Source organism: Phasianus colchicus, chromosome 4 (genome assembly GCF_987193195.1).
Source record: "Phasianus colchicus chromosome 4, bPhaCol1.hap1.1, whole genome shotgun sequence".
Lineage (NCBI taxonomy): Eukaryota > Metazoa > Chordata > Aves > Galliformes > Phasianidae > Phasianus > Phasianus colchicus.
Window position 1 is genome coordinate 56,402,968 of NC_143439.1, and position 25,029 is coordinate 56,427,996.

General features: G+C 33.2%; 1 protein-coding gene across 4 annotated transcripts in view; it reads right to left on the reverse strand.

The window, feature by feature from the left end:
• SLIT2 (slit guidance ligand 2) overlaps positions 1-25,029 on the reverse strand; it is a 244,645-nt gene that overhangs the window by 10,416 nt on the left and 209,200 nt on the right. For all 4 annotated transcript variants that reach the window (XM_090139613.1, XM_090139614.1, XM_090139612.1 and 1 more), the window contains 8 exons: positions 21,360-21,484; positions 21,129-21,226; positions 19,699-19,838; positions 7,762-7,855; positions 5,757-5,894; positions 4,990-5,230; positions 4,536-4,666; positions 341-495 (listed from right to left, as the gene is read on the reverse strand). In XM_090139613.1, coding sequence (XP_089995739.1) covers positions 341-495; positions 4,536-4,666; positions 4,990-5,230; positions 5,757-5,894; positions 7,762-7,855; positions 19,699-19,838; positions 21,129-21,226; positions 21,360-21,484 — 1,122 coding nt within the window. The remainder of the gene's footprint in view (positions 1-340; positions 496-4,535; positions 4,667-4,989; positions 5,231-5,756; positions 5,895-7,761; positions 7,856-19,698; positions 19,839-21,128; positions 21,227-21,359; positions 21,485-25,029) is intronic.

Genomic DNA, 25,029 nt, shown 5'->3' on the forward strand with positions numbered 1-25,029 from the left:
GAGTGGGAAAGAGACAAAATTCATCTCATCCCTCATTATTTGCAACTGAGGCTTTTGTTACTTGGTTTATAAGATAAACTGACTGACAACAGATGTAGTTTATGAAGACATGCTTTATTCTTCAACTAAATTCTAGGTAGAAGGACATTTTTTATTTTTAAGCTACTAGCCACTCTGCCAATACTATTTTTTAAAACTGAATCTATTGAGATAACGGCTCAGCTCACGTTTCTTTTTCAGGTGTTGTCTTTATGAATGAGTCTCCTACCATATGTTTATTAACAGATATTACCAGTCAAATTAATCAATACTATTTGTAGAAGCAGTAAGATCCTCTTACCTCCGACATACAGTGGAGAATCGAAATTCAAAGTGGACTGCTTGGACAAATTGGTAATTATCTTGGGGCTTCCTCCATCAATAGACAAAGACAGAATCTGATCCATGGCTAGCAGCTCCACAATGTGGAAATTGCCATCATTAATAGTTTCCACACTGCAAAATAAACATTAATTTGAAACAGTTGATGCTCTGGTTAGAATGATTTTGATCTTCTTTCTCTTTGACAGTTAACACAGCTTCAGAATAAAACTTTTTCAAGAGTTTCCAGAAAGCTAGATTTAACTGCATGCATGCATAAGAGCTAACACAGTGTAATAACCCTTCAATAACACTCTATTAGTAATACGTTTTGAAATTACTAATAGCCAATTTTTATTCATTCTTATCAAATCATGTACTGTGTAACAGCTGATATTCTAAAAAGTTGAACTACATTTCCTAGGCAGGAAGCCAAACACACAAAAACTTTGGCTTTGTGCAGAGATCTTATTTATCTCCATGTGTTTGTGTATCCTATCCTACATGTTGCACAGTGGTGAGTTTACATATTCTGCAAGTAGGAATGAATGAGTTTGACTCCAGTGATATATAAACTTAGTTTAATGGAATATGGAACTGCGTCTAATCTGAGTCCTGCCAGACAAAATCATATCACTGATCCAAGCAGCTCTACTGATGCTAGCAATAAAATAATTTGTATTGTGTTATCAGGCCTGGTTATTTCTGTGTTCAACTTATGGCTTGCACTATAAGTTTTTTTGTTTTCTTGCCTTTGTACACCATTTCCTTCTGCTTACTCACAGAATACAAACCCACTAGTAGGAAAATGCCTGAAGCACATCAAGCAGAGAAGGCTTGTTTCAAGCATGGTGCATATGCTATGCAAGCACAAACCTACACATTAATGTTACTAAGCACAAGAAACGTCTGTCAGTGCTTAGTGACCTCGATATTACACAGTGAATATTTAAACACAGTTTAAGTACATCAGAGAGAAAGGTCCCAGAACTCAATAGTTCTGGGACTGAATATATCATTGTACTTAAATTACTTCTAGCTCATTTTCGACTGGAGAGTTGGGAGCTAAATGTATGACTGGATGGAAGTTATGACAATAAGCTGTAGTCCAGGGACCAGACATTATTACCATTCCCATGACAGCATCTATTTGCTTCAGAATACCATCAAACAAGTTAGCTTAAGCCTTTGAAAAGTAATTTAAATGAACCAATTGTATGATGTTAGTCTGAGATGGACAGAACAGACTTACAGACAGTGAGCTCTTCTCATTAGAAAAGCAGTATAGTTGAAAAGGATTAGCTTCCTAAATCTCAGGGCAAAAATCAAACAAATTACCTTTTAACATCCTTAGTGACGCTTTAATTAACCTAACTGCTATTTTCCTGGAACAGTTCAGAAGTGCTCACATAGTTGTTTACAGCTGTGACACATTAAGCAGCTTCTCAGCTATTTATTACCAACTTCAGCTATCCAGGCCCAGACCAGTAAGGATACAAGTTCTGCATAGTAGCATGATGCTTTAAATAAACTTAGGTCTACATAAAAATGCAAATGCACAGTGCAGACACTGGCAGAATAAGCACTTTTTGGGAATGCGGAGGAGGAGGAATGACTGAGAGGTTCCATGTGGGAAAGAAACAGGCCAAAGTTCAATATTTCTAAAATGTATGATCTATTCAATTTATTAAGTTGTTTGCTGTGATCAAGCAACAAGAAATCTGCCAGGATTAACATATTTAACACATTTCAATGAATCTAGAAAAAAAGAGTTGCGTCAAGAAATAAAAATGGATGTGACTTTGTGACTTAAGTAAACAAGAAACCCTAATATAATGTTCTTATTCCAAGGCAGCTAACACCACTTTACAACTTAAGGACCTTTCACACTATCGTATTTACAAGGATGAGAGCAACACAAAACACATGTTTTTATAGCAGGAGGTCATTCTAGGGATGTATAAAACAATGTGGAAAGGGAATGCATCTCTCTTAAGAGTGATTATTAAAAGCTTCTAGTTTTACCTGTTTTACTGGTTAAGAAAAAAATTACTGCAGAAAGAGGAGCCCTCCTAGGTAAGGGTGGTTTAAATTAAAGGGGAACTAAACACAAAGCATATTTGTGCAATGGTTCCTGCCAATGCACTTGCATTACTTCTAGCACATTTCCCACTGGAGAATAAAGAGTGAATTGCACAGATCCTAGCGGAAAGCTCTAAGAAAAATTGATTTAAGGCTTCTGGAGCTCTGTATAAGAATAGTAATTCAAGAAGAAACATTCATATTTTCCCAGTAAATATATGATGCAAATGGCTTTATAGAACAAATAGGTTTCTTTTTATGGAAAAAAAAAAACCAAAAACAAAAAAAACCACACACACAAAAAACATTTAATATTTTAAAATTGGTGCCCAGATAGAACAAAATTGAAGTGGTTCAACTTTTCTCAAACAAAACATCCCCAATCAATTAATGTTATTTATTGGTCTAGGCACCATCATCATCTCATGTTGTTACTCAGATTGACTGCTTTTGGGATTATGGCTCTTTCTTCAGTAAAATCCCACTGGCAAAGCAGTTTCATTCACTCTACACAGCTAGACTACTGTTACTGTTCATTCTCTGTATTTATCATGAATAAGTCATCTGTTTGTAACTGTTTTGCTCCTACCACAAGCATTTCTGCAGGCTTTATAGTTCCCATTTGAGTCCTTCTGAACACACCATTTCTTAACTACCATTTATATAACAAAACTTCTGTTTGAATCTATTAGCTGTATATACATACATATATATATATATATATATATATATACACACACACACACTTATCTTGGTTTCTGTTTTAGATATCTCATCTTTGCTCAGTGAGGTACCACTTGTCTTATTATTTTGGCAACATTACATTCGTGTTAAATACTTAAATCTTCTATAGAGTCTGTTTTCTGTATTTTAATTTATATAATGAAAAGACAGTTACTATTTCTACATGTTAAACCATTCCATGGAACTGTAAACAAAGTCATAAATCATACACTGCATTAGAAAATAGAAACAATCTTAAGATGTTTACTGTAAAAGTCTATGATTTTACTAAACATCTTTGTATTATATTATACAGAAATGTTTGTTTTTTTTTTTTCCTGTGGAATGTTTTCAGTAATCTACTAGAAAACACAGTTCCCATGATGCTACTACCTACCAAAGTTTAGCATACATAAATGTAAACTTTTGATTTTATATTAAGTGCAATCATTTCTAAAAACAATGTATTTTCAATGTTATATCCCTAATAGAATACAGAACAATGTCAGCTAAGTACAATCTCCAGCAAACAAATAAGCACTAGATAAAGTTTTACAATGTAAGAGTTGTAATTACAGAAGAAAACAAGACTGAGGGAAAACTCATTCAAAACTTCCCAATTACTTCTGAATGGGTTTATAGCAACAATAGGGCAGATTAAGGAGAAGAGGTGATCCCTGTTGTTTTTTTGCTCATGCTTGCAATGTCTTTCTGTAAATTCTTGAAATGAGAGATATAAAATCTCCTGGAAAATTCAGGTAATATTTTTTTTTCAGAGAATCAGATAAATTTCACTTAAAACAGCTGAAAAACTATACTACAGAAACAGATGTGGATTCTGTCTCTTGATGACTCTGGGAACAAAAACCATTTATTTTTCAAGGATGGTGACTTTTTTAGAATCAAATTTTTAGCTTTCTCTTCCACTGCCAGGGAAAAGTCTCACTTTTTATGCCTAACACAGAAAAGAAGAAAAACTGCCATTTCATTTCTGCTTGTGCAGTATAGTTCTGCACTTTACCCTGCACACTTGGAAATTATTTGGCAGTAACATCTTGGGAAAAAAAAAATAAATATAACACTTTCACATGTGAGTTTTACACAAACATATATATATTCTACTGGAAGCCAACTTCTACTCGGTTTTAATGGATCAAATAATATATTTGATATATCTCATGCTGACTCATGAGAGTTACCTTCCGAGAAAAATCACGTATTCTGGCAGTATGTTTTAATTACAAAATGTCTGACAATACATTCGTTTGAATGTATTTAACTATCTATTCAAAATATATGACTTTGAGTTATAATTAATACATCTTTTGTTCCAGTTAGGTTTTATTATTCTTTTTTAAATCTAGCTTTACCTGTAAATAGCAGAGGCTGGATAAGATCCTGTGTCATAACTGACCCTTACTCTACCACGGTACAGCTCTACTGCTATATGATCCTTATCGCCTTTGTAGAGCAGGATCCCACTGTCTTCATCTGTGGCAATCTAATTAAAAGAAAGAAACAATTGGAAAGAATGAAAAATAATCAAAATGCTGTACTAAGTAAATCTCTGATTTTACTGATACAGTCTATTAATTTACTGTAAAATTCCTTATTGGTCAACACAACAATATTCTTCCTCTTTATCAATAAGCTCATCTACTTCATAATGAATATAGAGTTATTTCAGTGACTCTCATATATTCTTTGCTCAAATTGTGTAAAGCTCTTTAAATGAGCTAATGATTAATGGGGGTACTTTTTCACACTACAAAAAATCATTTACACTGTTTTCCAGATCAGAAACTTCCATACAAGCAATCTTACCTGAAGAGTGATATTGGTTTGGGAGTGTATCTTAGCTGAAGGGATTTGTAGATAAGATTCTTTGTTGACAAAGTTTATACTGATCAGCTTTTCACATTTCTCACCCTGGTAGCCTGATAAACACTGGCAGATTGGCTCACTCTCTTTTACAATACACTGGGCTCCATTTTGGCATTCATAATTATCACAAGGGCTGGTGCGAGGTAAAACCATTGGTGGCGAAAACTCACAAAACAAGCCACTAAATACAAATAGAAAAATCAGTATTTACAAAAAACAACATGACTTACACAAGAAAGAAATACATAGAACCATAGAATGGCCTGGGTTGAAAAGGACCTCAAAGATCATCTAGTTTCAATCCCCTTGCTTTGGGCAGGCTCGCCAACCACCAGATCAGGCTGCCCAGAGCCACATCCCTCCTTGCCTTGATTGCCTCCAGGGGATCAGACATCCACAACCTCTCTGGGCAGCCTGTTACAATGTGTAAGTAAAGTAATTTAAAGTAAAGAGGAAATAAAAAGCTTCCTCCTAATATCTAACCTAAATCTTTCCTGTCTCAGTTTAAAATCATTTCCGTAGTCCTATCACTATCAACCCATGCAAACAGTTGATCCCCATTCTGTTTATATGCTCCCTTCAAGTACTGAAGGCCACAGTGAGGTTGCCCCAGAGCCTTCTCCAAGATCAGGTACTATATTAGATTTCCCAGTGCCCCATCCAACATGGCCTTAAACATGCTTGTACTATTTTCTGATCTTCCTCACCTGTATCCTTCTGGGCAAATACATGTATACCCATTAACTGCATCAGTACACTGTGCTCCATTTTTACATTTATTGTCCTGGCAGTCATCAAAGTCAATATCGCAGTGTTCACCTACATATCCAGGTGTGCAATCACATCTGTAAAATAGAAAAGCAAGAATAACACAATGCCTTTTAGCAATACTGAGTGTTAATGAGAAAGGTAAGGAACTAATGAGTTGTTTAAAACTTGAAACTTTAAAATGTTACTCTGACTTTGTATACCTTAATCATGTTATTATTTGGGGAATTTTCATTTCCAGGTTTGCCAGTTACACATGCTTACTCATTATTTGACGTTATATCGAATAATTTGTGGTTTAAAACCTGGAGAGACCTCATGAATCATTTTGACAGTTCTTTGAATTTATGAGTAATGCAGAATGTTAAGGGATGTTGTAAGTGGTTGTGAACACTAAAAATAATCAATATGCTTAGTTGTTGAAACAGACAAGTAATCTAAGGTTTGTGTTATTCTGATGGATAATTTCTTTGCCAACTGAACAGCTAAGAATAGGCCAAAGATCCATTTATTCAATTCAAAGGTAACACATTTATTTTTCCCCTTGAAGTTCAACCAGCCTAATTTACTACAAATAGCTCGATGTTACTGAACTAACGTAAGTCTCAAAACACACTCTGCATCCCTGCCCTGAGTCCTCAAGTTCTCACTGAACTAAAACTTTATGTTGTCAGAATAGTAGGCAACATTATTTTTTTATTTTATTATTATTTATTTTACTTCATGCAACTCTCATTGTTAGCAGCAGATCTGCAGGGAGTTCTCATATTCTTAGATTGAGTGAATGCTCAGAAGTCTGTGAAAAATGAATGGAAAATATTACTAATTCATACATACACATGAATATTTTTTGATTAAGATTTATGGATTGATTTCATTAGACCCTGTGATTCCTCCCTTGCTGTTGTTTTCTCTTATAACTAAAACTTGCTCTAAAGAGCCAAGAGTGATTTCAAATAGCTATGTAATGTTAAATTAAGTACTCCAACAAAATATATCCCAACAACATACTGTACAACATATATGAATAAGAAAATGGAATAAAGAACATAAAGCACACTATTAATAAAAATAAATGAGATACATTCTTGAAGTTATTGCATATATTATTTTCTGATTTAAAATCTCAGAAATTAACTTAGAAGACTGACCAGCTGAGTAGTAAAGTATGACATGCCAAACTAGATTCACTGAAGTGGCATGAAGATAATAAACATAATGCAGAAAAAATTAAATCCAACAAGTTTTCTATTTTCCAATTGACAACTTTTTCTTAATGAACATTTAGTGTTCATGTGAATATTTGATATATTTGATATATTTTCTGCTTCGTTTTAAATAACATGTCTTTTCGTAAGTTTTTGTAATGATAATAGATAACCCGATTCTGGCACAAGAGCACACTGTGTGTAAGACAGGTACTTATGATTTATTAACCTAAAGCCCATTAAAAACACTTTGAAGTGTGCATAATTAATTATAATAAGGATATAGTGTAATTACAGATTAACTTTCCTGGGAATGGACTTTATTTTATACCTTGCAGTGTTCCTTCCTAATAACCTCTTTCATAATTACTTCTCAGACAGCAGTATAATAATTCCATTTCAATTAAATGTAATTATTTTCCCACTGTCCAAGCTACTAAAGGGTTTTGTATAGACTATCATATAAACTAACTGCTCTGCATTTTGTTCTTCTTCAAATTCTAGTTGAAGTTAGAACTGCTAAGAATCTTTTAATTCAGTAAACCACATCTAAGATAATATTGGAGATCTACCTTAAAATAACTGAGCCTAGTCTACTGTAATATTTAGTAATAACTGAAATCAGTATGTTGAGAATAGAACTTCCTTCCACTAAAAGAAAAACAAAAGATGCTGAGGAGGATAAAAAACCTAAAAATTTGGATGCAGCTGGACCATGACAATATTTTAAACTTACTTGTAACCTTTGGGTGTCAAGATACACTTTGAGTCGTGCTGGCAAGGATTCAGGTTTTGAGCACAGAAATCTAGTTTCTCCTCACAGAGCTCACCTGAAAAGTAATACATGTTCTCAACTCAGTGAAAACACAGCAGTGACCCAAAAATAGCTGTTTCTATTTTTTCAGTAATTGCTATGAATTTTTTTATTAACATTAAAAAAAATGCATGCTTAATGGTAGAATAATGAATACATTCCACACAGAAATATTCAGATTTGTATTGCAAATAATCTATTTCTTAAAAAAAAAAAAATCAAACAAGAACAACTTGTTAATATCACAGTCTGACAATACAATTCCAATTATCCAACAACAAAAACTTGCCCTCTACTTTTCTTAATCAGCATTCCAACTTTTTGCACTTGTTAGTATACCATAATTATCTACTATTTGTATTTGCTGAATTTAAGGATTTATAGGTCTATTAGGCCCAGAAACAATGCAGGTAGTAGGGTTGCTCCTTGATGTTTGTCAAGAGGGTATAAAAACAGAACTGTTCACCAAAATGGGAAAGAAAAGATCAGTTGGTAAGAAAGCGCCTTCACTGCTGAAGTTGAACTTTTCTTCAAGAAGCACAATACTTGGTATCCCTTGGTTCTACTTTTCTGAGTATTGGTCATCAGTGTTGTTAGATCACAGAATCACAGGAGTTGAGTTTGGAAAGGACGTATGTTGTTACAACCCTACTCAAGCAGGGACACCCTTAGCAAGGTGCCCATACCCATGTCCAGGCAAGCCAATCTGCAAGGAGACCCACAGCTTCTGGTCAGCCTCTGCCAGTGCTCCATCACCACACAACACAGGAGTGCAGCCTGGTGTTCAGAGGGAGCCTCTGATGTTCCAGTTTATGCCCACTGCTTCTTGTCCTGGCACTAGGCATCACTGGAAAGAGTCGTGATGAGAAATAAATATCTGCAGAAAGGCAGCAGAGTACTGGGGACAAAGACAGCATCACCACAAGTGCAGAAGTGGGAAAAGGACAGAACATTTAGAGGTACAATTTGAATAAAAACAGGTGGACTAGAAAAAAAGGAGGAAGGTACAGGATAACAACGTTGGAATAGAGTTTTAGAGTGAGTATATGAATGAATGTTGTCTTCCAAAATACATATGTGTTTAGGTTTATGAACAAGCTTATCAGCTACTAATATCATTAAACAGTAAGGTTTCTGGCATCTTTAACTGTTATTTGTGAAGTTCTTGGAGGGTCTAGTACCACACAGAAACTACCTTCTGTCTTAGATGGACTTCTCTAGCATTACAGAAGTGCACATGATAATGATAATGAACTGAAAGCAAGAGTAGGTAAGTGTTGGATGTATATATATATATATATATATATATATATATATTTGTTGTGTTCAACAGATCCTCCCTGGAAGGCTTTCATTTTCACAGCAATTGTGCTTATGAACCATTGTTTCAGACTGCATATCATGAACATACCATTGTGACTATTAATGATCTCAAATATTATTTCTAGAACTTCAGACAAGTAGGATTTATTTCAAACACTGGACAAATTAATAAAACTTGGAATTGAGGAACAGTCCTCATTAGCAGCAGAGATAGAGAAAAAGGCAAATCTGAAACAAAGAATAATAACTCAATAGAAACATATAAACATATGTGTTATGTGTTTGTAAGGCATGAAATCTTCAACATCCTGAAATATCCTGAAGCCAAAACCAGTCAGAAAAGTGCATCACAGTCATCCAACAGAAAGAAATACATGAAAAGATCCAGACTGATTCTCCATAAAGATATACATATATTTTTAATGACAGCACATTACCAGTTTGCAAGTTGAGCATTTTCCATACAAAACCAGATAAGCTTTGTGTTAACACAAAACAATGGTGTTCAAGCACAGCCTACTTAAAAGACCTCAGGAAAACTGTCAGTAACAATATGACTTAGTCAATATATTTAGGAAACTGAATGAAGATCAAATACAGGCCACTGAGAATGACTAATAGAAAGGATTTAAATTCTATCCTCAAAGCCTTTTCAAACTCTCTATGGACTTATTAGTCTGGAAGTGTGCAAATGTTATGGCTAGGTCAATGCACAAAGAATCCTGAAATACCAGGGATTCTTAGCATCCCACAATATATCAAACAAACCCCACATCCCTTTCTCTTTCCAAAAAGGTTTGTTTGAACAAAAGCATTTATAAAAGGAAGTAATTCTTCACATAGCATTTAGTCAATCTGAAGAACTTGTAATGGCTGAAGGCCACCTAGAGGCCATCAATATTTAAGTATGAGATATCTCTGAAATTTAAATAGAGAATTCAGATTTTCAGGAATATCAGTGGAACAAAAAAACCCTAACATTATTATTATTTTTAACTTAGCTTATATGCATTCTTATGAGTTAGAAATGCTTTTATCTCCATACAGATCAGTGTATAACAGAGACACTTTTATATACTCATAAAAAAAATCTTATTATGGAGTATAATCTATGTACAATTAAATGCAGAATTCAAAACATAGGAGATGACAACCCAGTTACAAATGATAAAAATATAGTTGTTTGGTGTTTACAAGACTTAGAAAAACCTTCTCTAAACATTCCCAAAATTCCTCAAGAGTAAACCGCAGACGAGAATGACATATTGGGCTTATCTTTCAAACAGAGTTGGAGGTTTCTTGTCTCTGTAGCTACAGTCACGATAAAAGTTCAGTGGAAACCCCCCAAAATACCTTTTCAAAAGAAGAATTAGGGCTGGTGTTATAGAAGCAAACGATCTCACCACTGATTCACTGAACTGGCATTGATACAGGAGAGAAATTGAGCCATCACTTAGGTTACTGTTAGCATAGACCTTCGAAATTTGTTTAAGTAGGGCAAATAGCATTACTGAGTAGTGTAGAAATCTTTTTTTTTTTTTTTTTTTTTCATCCAAGTGCTTCTAAAATACGTAATTTTTCAGAGTACATTGCATCCATTGCATTTTAGTAGTCATGAATTGATGGCACATGTCTTCAGAGCTAAACTAAAAACTGAACTACCTCATGAGAAGTTCTGGGACACTTGAAGAGTCTTAATTCACAAATCTTGCTAGGAATCAAACCTAGACATTTAGGACTGAAAAATATTTACAGTTTTGAAAAATATCCAATTCAAATTGTAAAATCAATGTCATATTATCAGGTCTACTGCAGTCAAGTGCTTCGCAAGCATCATTAGATATTTTTGAAATTATGGGCAGACTTTTATTTTAGTACTCTTTGGAATCCTTCCACAGTATAAAGGTCTATATAGGCTGAAAGAGAAACAACGATTCCAAAAAATAAAGCTCTTCTAAAAAAGACAGGAATGTATATGTTGTGATAGAAAATAAAAGTATGTCTTTACATTTGAAAATTGTACATAATGTGAAATAAACCAGGATCATATAATTGAAAGGGAGCTTTTAGTTGAATAAAGTAATGGAGAAAATAGGAATCAAGGTAAAGGTGTGATAACATGGCAGTTCATGTAGTGAGGAATCATGTATGAGAAAGCACAAAATCCTATTGAACCAAAAAAAAAAGTCAGTTTCAAAAGAACTACAAACCCTGTCATTATAGTCAGTAGAATTCACGATGGACTTGCACACAGGATTAATGAAAAGAAAAACAACTAAAAATCTGAAATGGAATCCAAAACATTTACACCAGATACTGAATTTTTCAGTGAGAATATAATCAGCAGAAGAACAAACCAAAATAACCTAAATGCTAGTTCTTAATTTGCGCTGTTAACAGATTTATATTCTAAGTGAAGCCTTCTCATAACCAAAACACCACTGCTTGAGGAAAAGTAAGTAGATAGAAAAATAATGTGAAAATTTGTGAGATGAAATCCAGACTTCAAAAGAATATCTTCCTGGTAAAGCAACATCTCTTCTGGCATACTGAATAGCCGATTTGTTATTCAGAATTTAACTGAGAAAAGGTGAAGGGGAGAACATCATTTTTTTGAAATGAAGAGAGAATGATGGAATTGAAAAAAGAAAAGAAAAGAAAAGAAAAGCAGTGTTTTTAAGATCATAACAAAGCAATGGAAAAACAATTGTGAATCAGTGTCTGGGTTTCAGGAAGCTTGATACCAATGTGTGTGTACATTCTTCCATTCACCTAACAGCATTAGACCTGAGGGTGCTGTAAGAGCATGGCTAAGTAATCATGTTTTAGAAGATGAAGACAGGAACATTTTTGGATGTAGAAGAATAAGCAGCAGATCATTATTTTTTAAATAATTAGTGGATAAAAATCAAAGATTCTATGAAAAACTTCCAAAATTTAATTAGGATCAGCAGTAACTGTTTTCATGAGACATCCTGTTTAATTAATCTATGCAGTCTGGTTCCTGGTATGGAATAGCGCTGAAACCAGTGGAACTCTTCATTGTTGGCACAATCTGAATGCAGGCAATCCTCCAAGGTAAAAACTGGAATATTTACTGAGATTTCTACTAAGATTAGAAGGTGTTGCAGATTTAAACAGTCAGATAGTACTATTATGTTCTATTATCTGTACTATGAGTACAGATGACATGCTTTGTGCAACCCTTGGATAACTAACCAAAGTCATAAATTCCTAGATTCATAGTTTATGTTTTCTCTCTATACGTTATTTCACTCTTATGACACGATGATCTTATAAATCACAGAATAATTAAACTTCAGATTTCTCAACATATAAAGACATTTAGTACAACAAATAATAAGAAACAATGCAATGATGCAAAAATGATTTACATCATTGTTATTTTGAATAATCGGGCAATAAATTTAAAATATAGTATATAAATATATATAAAATATATAAAAATATATAAAATATAGAATATTTCTAAATGAATAGAAGAGCTCTAACACAAATGGTCATTAATATTAGAGGAAAATTACAGGCAAACTTAATGAAGAATCAAGCTTAAAATCTAGTTGAGTATGATATTAGAATATAAACTAGATAAAGAATACAAAGGAAAGACCTGTCAATTGCTCCAAGGCTAAAATACCAAATACATTTTGTGGACTTAGAAATAATTACTGGAATAGCAGGATATAGTACATTTATCTTTGTTCCAGCTTACGATCTTGGTTGCTACATACTGCAAGTCAACTTCTGCAGACTTCATGTTTTATCAATTAGGTATTTTAATCTAGTTTTTGACTGAAAGTCTCTGTTCACTTACTTCTGACTCAAATACCGAACGCCTTATAGAAATGGTTGGAAAACAACAGTGCTACTTAACAAACTATGTAGAGAAAAGTGCTGCAGTTTTATTAAGCAGTAGAAAATGAGATACTTAAAGTACTAATTGTACTATTGGAAAAATGAAAATATTTACCGTACAACGGACACTGATGCTTAATTTTTGTTCACTGTCACAGTAAGATACAATTTACAACCACAAATCTGCAAATTCTGTTAGAATTTAATTTTCAAGTAGAATTTAAAATTTGATCAATTCTTGGACTTTGCTCATCATTGCTTACTTCTGTTCAGCTAAGCTGCAAAACGTGGCTTATTTAGTTTATCATTTCTAGTCATTTACTTATGCTATTTGGCAATAACAAAAAACAGTAACTTTAGGCAGATAACCTTTAAGACAATTAAGGAAAACAAAACAAGGATAATTGGCAGAATCACTGAAGTCAGCTATCAAACTAGAAGTTAGTGGTTTAGATTGCCAACGATGTATACTTCACCTTCATGAAAACACAGCAAAATTACTTTAATATACCTCAGATGACTACATTAGCATGAGTATTAATCTTCACAAAACAAAATTATACAAATCAGGAAAAACAAACCGTAGCAAAGTTACTGGTTTCTTCTTAAAAGTTGCAGCATTTGAATGTAAATCTTACAAGACTGTGGATTGATTCTGATTGAATGAAATAACCATACTTTTTATCATGCTATCACATTAATGTATCTACAACAAACAGTATGATTTGTTTTTCATTACTTGCATGCCTAAATTTTAAGCAACTACTTGTTTACCAAGTGAATTGAAACATTTGCTGAACTGTAGCAGCTAGAAGGCCATGTAATTAAGTTTTGAAACATAAAAACAAAATTTACATCTGTCTAGGGCTTACCTAAACTGAGATGATTACTTGTCATTATCCTTCGTTCCCTCTATTGCCAGCTCAAAAGTTGTCTGCCATGATCCTCCAAGCAACTTAGATACTGATAATGACTTCCGCGTTCAGTGTGCAAGCAAATACAAGCATGTATCACACACATCTGCTTAATTTTTGTACTGAACTTAGTTCACATCCCCGGGTCTTTGATAATTTGTTTGTGAGGAATTTGTTCTTGATAAAATCAGTACTTTTAATATTTTCTAGTTCATACTTGTGTCATACGTTTACAATGACTACAGTAATTTATAGAATTCATTGCCTTCTACCTATTGTCACATTTAAAAGACATTCAAACTACCAGCAAGCCTAATTATGCACAGATAACATCTGTTTCAAGTTGAAATTAAGGCTTGAATCTCTTCAAAGTAGCATCTTCAGTTTTGATTCCATTTAAAAAACTGTTTTTCATGGGCACAGAAGAAAAGTTTAGGGGTTTTATTTTTAATTTACAAAAGAAAACCCTAAATTTTGCAATTTAAAAAATCAAAATGAATCACCAACACTGAACTAGTTATTGCTAAAACTGCTTCATTTATTTACTATTAAAAACAAGGGTAACAAAGTTTAGCTTTTATATTTCTCTGTACTGAACTTTCACTTTTTCTAGTTCTCCTTGTGAAAGTACTCTTTTTATAAAATCAACCGGTTTCATACTAGCACAGCAAAAGAACAATATAGAAATAACTTTGGAAGTGACAAGGAGAAAGAAATATGGGAGGCCAATTGTTACTTGTTCAAACAAGTAACTGTAAAATGCAGAACAGGGGCATTCTAAATTGTATACAAATTTAAGTATCCAAATTGTGAATGGAATCACTTTCTGGAAGTATCTGCTTCTCTCTCATTTGCAGAGGGAATTCAGGCTCTTAATTTAAACTGTAAGAATAACTCTTCAGATGTCAATATAGATGGTATAATTGCAGCCTTGTTAAACATGCTATTTAGTGGTTAATGAAAATATTTTTCATTAGTGAAATACTGCACTGTTTTATACAGTGCAAATTATATTTATCAAATTTACTTGACAGCAAATACACTGCAAGTTCATTTGACTCATTTGCTTTTCAGAACTAAATATGCAATTTACAAATACATTGTCTCCAATTACGTTAGTTTCAGATTGTAAATAGTGGATTGTACAGAAGATCAGCTTGTATAGGAGATGTATTATCTCTGTTAGAGAGATAGGTGTCAGACAGAGAATAGTAATAAGTAAAAGAAAAAAAACAACAACAAAAAACACCGAATTCATATGATAAATACCTTCACCGTTACCTTTCCTGCATAACAGCCTGAGCTTGATGAGATCATTTCAGATTCTTTAGATACTTATGGCACAAAGGTCACTTGTATATGATAAGCAAGAGGACTACGATTCTATACTGCAGCATAATTTCTAGTACCATCATTTAATAAAGAAATTACATCAAAACAGTGCTATAAAACACAGCATATTTAGAATGGAAACAAGGTATGTATTAAGGATGAGAATAAAGATTGTAGAAGATCACAACATAAACCTTTTTCTCAGTCTTATCACGGGTGCACAAATCTTTAAAACACCTGAAAAAAAGTAATATTATAGTACTCCTGCACAGTGATCTGTATCTTCAATGACATTCTTTTGACATGTATACACAGCTATATCCATGTGACTGATTTCAGGATTTGCAATGAGCTTTCTAAATGATATCTATATACGATTCATCTGATCATTCGTAAGAAATCCATGCACCTTTAAGGAAAGGAAAGGAAAGGAAAGTAGGCTTAAAAGACAACTGACCTTTTTCCACTTCATTCAGATTAGCAGCTTGCAGTGACAAAGACAGAAGAGACAAGAGACTTTTTACATTGTAATACAACAGCATAGCACATTAAGCTAATGCAGAGCTATAGCAGCAGAGATGTTGATATAGCAAAAATGAAGCAAGCTTCAGTCTCACCTACAGCAGAGCAAAACAAACAGAAAAGGTAAGAAGTACATGCCACTGGTGGCACAATAAAGGTTTTACTTCTGGATCTGTTAGATTTGTGATCTAATGACTGATGGTAATGAGAAAGATAAATGATTATCTGTAGTCTATAGAATGCACACAAAATGACCTGAGACTGAGTTTAAAATAAAGGAGATGATAATGTTAAGAGAATAGCAGAGTTAAAGAGTGCAGGACATAGGGAAGCATTTTAATGTTTTATTTCTCAAGATTTCATCAGACAATCTGAATGTCTGATGATTCCATTTGCTTCCCATTATTTCACAGTTACAGTCTGTGATCTTAAGAAAGCTCATAGTATTGTGCAAATACCTTTCTTTGTCTTTCCACTTTTATTTGTGGAGGTAATTGCAAAACTTAACTGAGGCAGAGGAAAATCAATTCTTGGTTCGTAAGCTAACAGGCTTTTTTCTTTCTTTCTTTCTTTTTTTCTTTCTTTTTAATCAATAGCACTTATTTAAGAAGTGTAAATTTTCAAGGGATTGTAAAAAAATGCAAAAAGTGACAGAGTTTTGCACTCTAACATTCTTTATAATATTTTTTGTATTTTTTAATGTATTTTCAGAGTTAACTGTATTAAAATTTTAGAGCAGAATGATTTACAATTCATACCAATGGGTTCCAACTGACTTCTTCGTTACACTGTGCTACTGAAACATAAAACATATTTGCAAATGAAAGAATGAAAAAATATTCTGGGCTGATGCACTTCCACATTCAGTACATCCTCACCGTGGCATCTTGCACATAAACAATACAAAGCATTGTCAGCAAAATTAAAAGACAACATGACAAGGCTTGGTGGCATTTTCCTGGTATGTATACTGTTCAGCTTCCAGCAATTTATGGTTCAGGGACTTTCTGAACTAAAGATACATACTTTCACATTTTAAAATCTTTTTTTTACCTACTGAATATGTAGCCAGTTTTTCTGATGATTAGCCTACTTTTGCTCAGCTAGTACAGCTGTTTATCTACTGAAAAATGCCTTCCATGAAAAAAAAAAAAAACAAAAACAAACAGCACATAGTAATATACAGATCTGATTTTAACCTTTTAAAACATATACCGACATCCAAATGCCTGCAAAACTCCTAATGAAACATCACTGTATCAATACTGGGTATGGGTTCTATTGCTTTCAAATCGAGCTATGAGCAAGAGGAAAAAACAATCCTATAAATAATTTGATATCTCATACACACTTGAGTCAACTGTAAGATCATTTTATATTCTGAACACTACCATTTCTAGATCCTAATGTATCCAGAGTAACTCTTAATGCTGGAAGTTACTTAAGTAAGTAACATACTTACTATGCAAGAACAGTGGTGTCAAGTGTAAAAGATAAACGATGTTTTATATTTTCTCCTTATAATTTATCTGAATTAAAACTGGCTTAAGATCTCACAGAATGTATCCTAACTTCAGATGCTCTGTAAGACAGAAAATGTACTGTAGAATTCTGTACTGTGTCCTGTGGAAAGAAAAACTTGAAATTTTGCTACAACCTATGTCCACCTTGTCTATAGAGTGAGCAGAGGCTCTGGTCTTGCATGTTTGGAAAAACGTGTATCTTTTTTTTCATAAGGTTTGGAAATAGTCTACTTATATGACCTATTGATTTCAGTAACAATTTTGACTAGAAACTGTATCTATGAAAACAAATCTACTTTTCTAAAAGAATTCCAGCTAGCAAACAAAACCACTTGACATGGAAACTCACAGCATTTTCTTGTTAGAATTATGCACAACGTTCTACAACAACAGCAGGCTCCTCAAAACAAAGTAATTGCCATTTCCTTAGGTATGAGTCAAATAAAAAATACACTTTCTTCTATTTTAACTAAAAAAAACCCAACTACATTACAAACATCAAGTTAAAAATGCTGCAAACATTTATGCTCTCATTTTTTGCTCTAACTACACATATATATAAATACTACAATTGAAGTTTTAATTGTAAATGTAAAACATACATTTCAATTAAAATACAACAGAAATGCAACAAGCACACAATCAAAATTTTAGGCTAGCACATATAAACAAGCCTTTGTATCCACTCCATGGATATTTAATACAAAACAGTCCTTCCCATGGGTTATTATGAATACAACAAGCTGTTTGCCCTAGCAGTCCAAATGCACCTAGGGTAATGTCAGAAATGAAGAAACAAGAAACACACGCAAAAAACTTCTGAGGAGGATGGATGTGCAAATGAATTGTCTACTATTTAATAAGTACATGAAACCTCTTAACATGAATTGTTAAATAGGTAAACTAGACTGATTTGACTGGTTTGCTTTCTTCCATCCTATGCAAAAGAGTATCTGTTCATTTTCAAAGGAGACAGCAGTTAATACTGGGATCTGAAGCTTGATTCGGATATAGCTGAAATATTAGATATAGGAAAAGTAACAAAGATCTGCCACTACTTATTGACGCTGTTACCTACTATTTCTTTCTAAGGCTTGAATTGTCAGTTGCTTTCCAGTACAGTGAGGGAGGAGTACCTGACAAAAAAGTTTTCTTAAGCAGTAGGTTACGTCTAATCTTCCAGATGTGGACCACCACCGTTATTCTTATTTACCTTATTCTGCTACATATGCTTTTAACTCGTATCCCTTTAGGTATTGTGGCTCATTCTTCAAAGAGAAATTTTTTCCAAACATTTACCCAGAAAAAGTACTGTATGAATACACAGATTACAATATCCTATTTCTTATACCTGTGTTCTGTCATTTTTTCTTACTGAGGGTTTTAAAGATTTAAATACTGACTCAAATCTGAATACTCTAAATCATTTCAGCAATCCAGTAGGTTGTAAAAATAATGATGGAAATGCCTTGGATTAAAAAGGTGTTAGCTGTGTTTTCAATAAATGAAATTACTTCATTACTTAACCTCACCTTCCAGTTTTCCAGAGCTCAAATTTAGTGCTCCCTGAGGATGATGAAAAGCATAACTGATAGACGCAATAGGATTGATTATATTAAGAAAAGAGGGTGACTAGGTATAGTTAGCTAATTCCTAGGTTAGAGAGGATCTTGCTTCTTCATTATGCATTTCAAATAATTTTGTGAATTTAAGCTCTGCGTTCTCCTAGTGGACTGCTAGCTGACAGAAAGCAGATCTGTCTAACTAGGAAAACTATCAAACAGATGAACATAAACAATAGATTCTTCTTGTTCTCACGTGTTCCTGTTCTAACTACTCTCCATTCTCACACACATGATGAGAGCATGCAAGGTATCCTGTGTCTCAAAGAGAGGAGCCTGACTGCCAACTCTAATGATGCTATTTTCTTGTAATGCTATTTTCTTCATCACAATATGAATTAATATTTTTAAAGGAGGGCAGGACAACATCCAGGACACCAAATCCATTTCCCTGTTAGCACAAATAGACATTTTTCTGCCCTGGTAACAACTTGGAGAATAGAAGATAAAAGTAATATATATTTTTTTGATTTTTACATCTATGGGCATTCTTCATTGGCCTGGTTGGGCTAGGTAAAAATATGTGAGGAACACATTTTGAAACATCTTTTAAAATTCAAAATGCTATAATTCGAAAACTAACAGGGAAATTAATGAGTAGGTATTAAGTCTACTTTTTACTATAAACCATACAGAAGAGAATTATTGAGGGAAACTTGGCCCTAAATCAATTGTAAAGTAAATTGACTCGCATAGAAAAACAGAGCTCTTTCCTATTAGGAATTTCACTTTCTCTTATACTCCTACCTGTATATTCAGGTGGACAAAGGCAAGTATAATTATTAATTCCATCCACACAAGTAGAATTATTTTCACAGTCATTGTCTTCACAGTCATCAACATTTATTTCACAATTTTCACCTTCAAATCCATCTGCACAAGCGCACCTATAAACCAAAAATAAAACCAAGCACACAAATATTTTAGCTGGGAAGATCAGAGAAGTTCTGTAATTAATAGGGTTGCTAATTATAATCACTACCTCTAAGAGAATATGGATGATATAAAATAAATGTACTAAATATTCTCCAAATATTTTTATCATTTTAAGTTACAGACAAAAAGAAAGGCTTCTGAATTTGTGCCTTTTAGTTTCTGAAATAACTGGTCACTTCTTTTGAAATGGCTACTACCTTTCTGTTATTACATGAGATTATATTTCTTAAGGAAAATAATCCAGATTTTTTTGTTGTTTGTCTTGTTCTTAAAAATAATTTAAGCGAAAGGAAAAAACTGCAGAATCAGAGATTAGTAAGTGGTACTACTACTGAACTATCGTTCAGTTAAATACATCATTATACATCTGTACTTAAAGTTCCACATATAATACCTGTATTTATATCTGAAAACAAAGCCTACGTAAACTTTTCAAAACGATGATTGTTGTTTTGTTTTTACAAATCTTTTGATTTGATTTTCAAAATATGTAGTGTTTATACAAACAAATGGAAAAGTTTGAATCCTGAGAAAGGACTACGTCACCTTAAATTCTAGAGACATAATATTAAGATCTATACATTTAATTTTAAATAGAAAAGTATTTAATCTTTGGGCAGAATATGGATTAAAAAATAAAAATAATGTCTTAATGAATTACAGGATAATGAATTGTTTCTTTTTGTAGTGTCATTTTTAACAAGCTCGAGGTGTAGATTATTAAATGACTAATAATTTCACAGAAGAACTTTATTTCATAATTCATGAAGTACATCTGGAGTAATTGTACTGTGTGATTAAATAACTCAAGATTAAAAATGCTCACAGCATGTTTATCTGCTGGCATAGTGAGTTTCAAATGAATCATTAATTTTCTCTTTCACTGGGATTTAAATTTTATCATTTACACGCTGTCTGTTAAAGTAATACATACGACAACAGATGAATGGTGAGATTTTTTCAGCAGGGATTGAGCCAGCTATTAATTAGCATAATGGAGTCAATATTATGTTGTCTTGACCTGAAAAGCCTCTACTAATCACAACCATTTATTGTTGTTTTTAGGAGTTTTGGGGATGTAGAAGCTTTCCATGGATAGTGACATGTCTGAAAACTTCAGAAGCAATGAAAACCTGCCTTTGAGGTGCAATTATCAACAAAGAGAACCCAAAGATTAACACCTGCATAAATATAAAAGTCAACGGTTTTTCATTCTATTATTAGAGTTAAAAACAACATACCAGAAACCATCTTTTTCTCCTTCTTTCAAATGACAAGTTCCACCATGGTTGCAAGGGTTACTAATGCAGGCATGAATGGGAATATCACAGTCTTGACCCTATGAAAGGAACCGGTGGAATTTAAGAAGAAAATTGAGACAGTAATGGAAGGGAGTCAGTTAAAACAAACTGTTGTTAAAAGGGAGTGGCTAAAACTTCACTAATGTTTTTTCTTCTTTATCCAGTACCTACCTTGAAACCATATGGGCAAGTACATCTATAGAAGTCAACTGGATCATTATTGCAGGTTCCATCGTTTTTACATGGATTTGATAAGCAAGGGTTACACTTAGCAAGAATATTGACATCCACGGGCCCTTAAAAATACAAATGTAATATTCAGAAACAAACTACTAATTCATATTTGACGGTATCTGCTACACTGCTATACATTCTAAAACAGTATTTGTTTTTTATATTTCTGCATGAATGGAATGCTTGATTGTCCATAATTCTTTTGACATGCCCAAACACATTCGCTGCTCAATTTTTGGCTTTAATCTCTTTAAAAAAAAAAAAAAAAAAAAGAAGCAGCAGCAGCAGCTGACCCCAAAGTGATTTTGATATCCTCATTCTTTGAAATCTGTATAGTTCTGATCCATGGTAATTGCCTTCCCTTTTTATTAACAAAATTGAGAATACAGTTTCAAATTTATCAGGTAAAAATTGTCTCAGAAGAAAAGGATATAGCAGTTTCCAGTCCTTTTATTGGTGGTGTTACCATGAACTGTAATTTTATTTATTTGCTGGATAACATAGAACTAATGGCAAAATGACCTAGCAAAATAGGTTGAACATCTGAGAGCTACAATGTTGTAAAGTATGCTGTCTAAGCTATCTCACTATAAGTTGGTCTATACAGCACCTTGTCTCATTACAGAGTCAGCCATAGTTCATTTCTGCATTAACTGACTCCCAAAGTACCATAAATCTACATACAAAAGAGGGCTGCCTTTAATGCCTTCAGTCTTGCTTCTGTTATAATGGTTATAACAACAGAAATTAGAAAGGAATGTTGACAAGATCTAAAGTTTTAAAAAACAGACTAATTTTTTATCCCACATAAATCTTATTCCTAATATATAAATATTTATTAGATATTTGCTTATTTTCTGTTGACTTACAATTTTAATACTGCTTTTTCATGACAAATTTTTAAATTATAAACTACCAGTTGCTGTTTTTGTGTTTTTGTTTTTTCTTTTGTCAGGCAAACAAATAAATTACCAGTTATTTGTTTAAAATTAGAAATCATCTGCTTACAATAATGCTTCATTTTCAAATAATTTGTGCAAGTTTAAAGATTAATTATTGTAAAAGAAAACAGGGGTGACTTGACCGAACGCCTATTAAGAGAATGAACATACATTCTCTGCTATCTCCAGCTTTATTGCTTGATGACATTACTGACTCCCGCTTTATTTCAGATTTGACTTGTGGAAAAATCTACGCTCATCCACAGGTAATTTTTAAGTTTTAATGGATAACTTGTGATTTCTTCAATGACTAGGCAAAACAAACTCCTTGTACCTAGTGGTGGAACTGCCTGCTTGCTCTCTATGATTTTAAATGAAACAAGCCAGACTGCAATTTTTTTTCTGAAGTAACAGTGCACTTTTAATAAGATGCGATGTGGATTTTTTTTTGTTTTCTATTAAACTTTTAAAATTATTTATTATTTGGCAAGCTCTGATAAGCTACTGTAAAGGAGTTGGCATGGAAGGAAGCCATATGATTATAAGGATACAGTAGGGGTGCTACAGAGAGATTGACAAACTTTTCCTTTAATCTGTAGTTGCTAGTAACCATCTGTGTCGCAGTTTGCAAGCAAATGCTGGGAGATGAACACAGTAATTTGCAGTAAGATAAGATGCGACAATTGCCAAAGTCACCATCAATGCAGATCATTGACTATTCTTGTTTTCATTACCTTATTTTGAGAGAAAAATCTATAGCTGATTACAGTTTCTTAAAGCAGCAAACAGCAAAGGTAGGCAAGTTGGAAAAAACACCTTAGACTATTACAAATTATTGCTAGAGGGTATTAAGATGTGCAATGAAAAACATATGGGGTAAGAAGCCCTTACTGTAGACTGTAAGTCTCTGCTCTTTCTTGTTCCAGACACCATGGCCTCATTTCTACTTCCCATTCAATAAAACAACTATTATTTGGCATGAATTTAAAAACATTAATTAACAGACATTGTTTTCCTGTATGAATTACCAAACTAAATTTCAACTCTAAAATACAATCACCAAATGGGAACATCATTCCCAACAAGTTAGTAAGCAAGACTGTCTGATTTTGTCATAAGTTTTAATTTCAAACTTCTCCCTATGTATAGTATCCAAGAAAAATGAATACTTTGATTCATAATTTCTCAGTTACAGGATCAAAAATTGAAATGCTTCAGATATCTTTACTTCTGATGAAAAGGAAGTTTCAGACCCTGTTCTCATTTTTACTATGTCTTTTCTTTCCTTCCCTTCTTTGCTTGCATGTGCTAGGAGACTGTTATATGTTAAAAAAAAAAACATTCTATTGTTTGATTTTTCACTGTGTTGATATATATATCTTTGCATAAGCTATAACTGGAAAAAAATCTTAGAATAAAAGCAAAAAGCACTGTTCTTCCATAAAGAGTGAAAAATGGACTGCGTATTATTTTATTAATGAATATACATACATGCTCACTCACCTATCTAATATTTTTGAAGAAAAGTATAACATCAACCTTCTCAAAAATGTCGAATGTCTTTGTAAGAAATACTGACTTTTTATGACTCAGGAGATCCTCTTTGCTCATGAATCAAAGTCAGTATCTACAAAGTCACTTTATAGAGAAACTGCTAATGAAATCACTGATGTCAGTACAATGGAGTGGCACCCATCAGGTAACTTTCAGACCCTGATCTTAGGCTTTTAAAATAATGAAGTTTTTCATACATCTACATTAAATGATATATCATGACGAGTCAGCTCTAAATTCACCAAAAGGGAAAACAAACAGTAAGCATGCATGTTGTAGGAAAGAAGTCTGTTTGAGGAACACAAAAGGAAGGTCAGAAGGTCTGTTCTTAAACATGTCATCCATTCCAGGTCTTACTTGCAACCTTACCTGGTATCAGAAACCCACAAGGCCCTGGAATCTCTAGAAGCAGGGCATGAATGGTAAAAGAGTAAAAGATTGAGAATCTGTTAGAAGCCGTGTGAAAAAAAAAAAACAAAAAAACTCATAAACCTAGAAAAACAACTGCAAGAAGAAAATACTATGGGATGATCCTCGCAAGAAAGCAATTCATAAATTAGAGTAAGGTTCATTTTTCCAGTGATTTTATAGAAACTTAAAACTGAGGTTTTGTTTTTAAATGTTCATTTTCAAGCAAGCTATTTTTTATGTGATTCAGATTCAAGAACTAATTTAACTTTCAGATGAATCCAGATACTGGTAAGAGGGAATTACACACTTCTGTACACAATAACAGAACATAAACAGATAAATAACTGACAAAAATCTCCCCTCAAAGCCTAGAATTTTGCTTTTAATTGGAATAGAGCATCTTCCTAATTCCTATTCAGAAGATCATTTTTAAGCAAAAGATAAAATTACTTATCTTTGAGTAAGAGACATTTAAGGTCTTACAGGGCCATCATGTCATTGAAAAGCTGCTGAGTGGCAATCTGTAATTATGAGCATCTTCACAGAAGAACAGTAGCAGGAAAATTATTTTCTCTCAAAGGTATCCATAATACCAGATCTCCACTCTTGGAAGTGAAACAAATACAGTTCTTACCCTGCATAATAATATAAAGGATATTTTCTGATGGGCGAGAAGTAAGATAAACTATCTGGATTCTGAT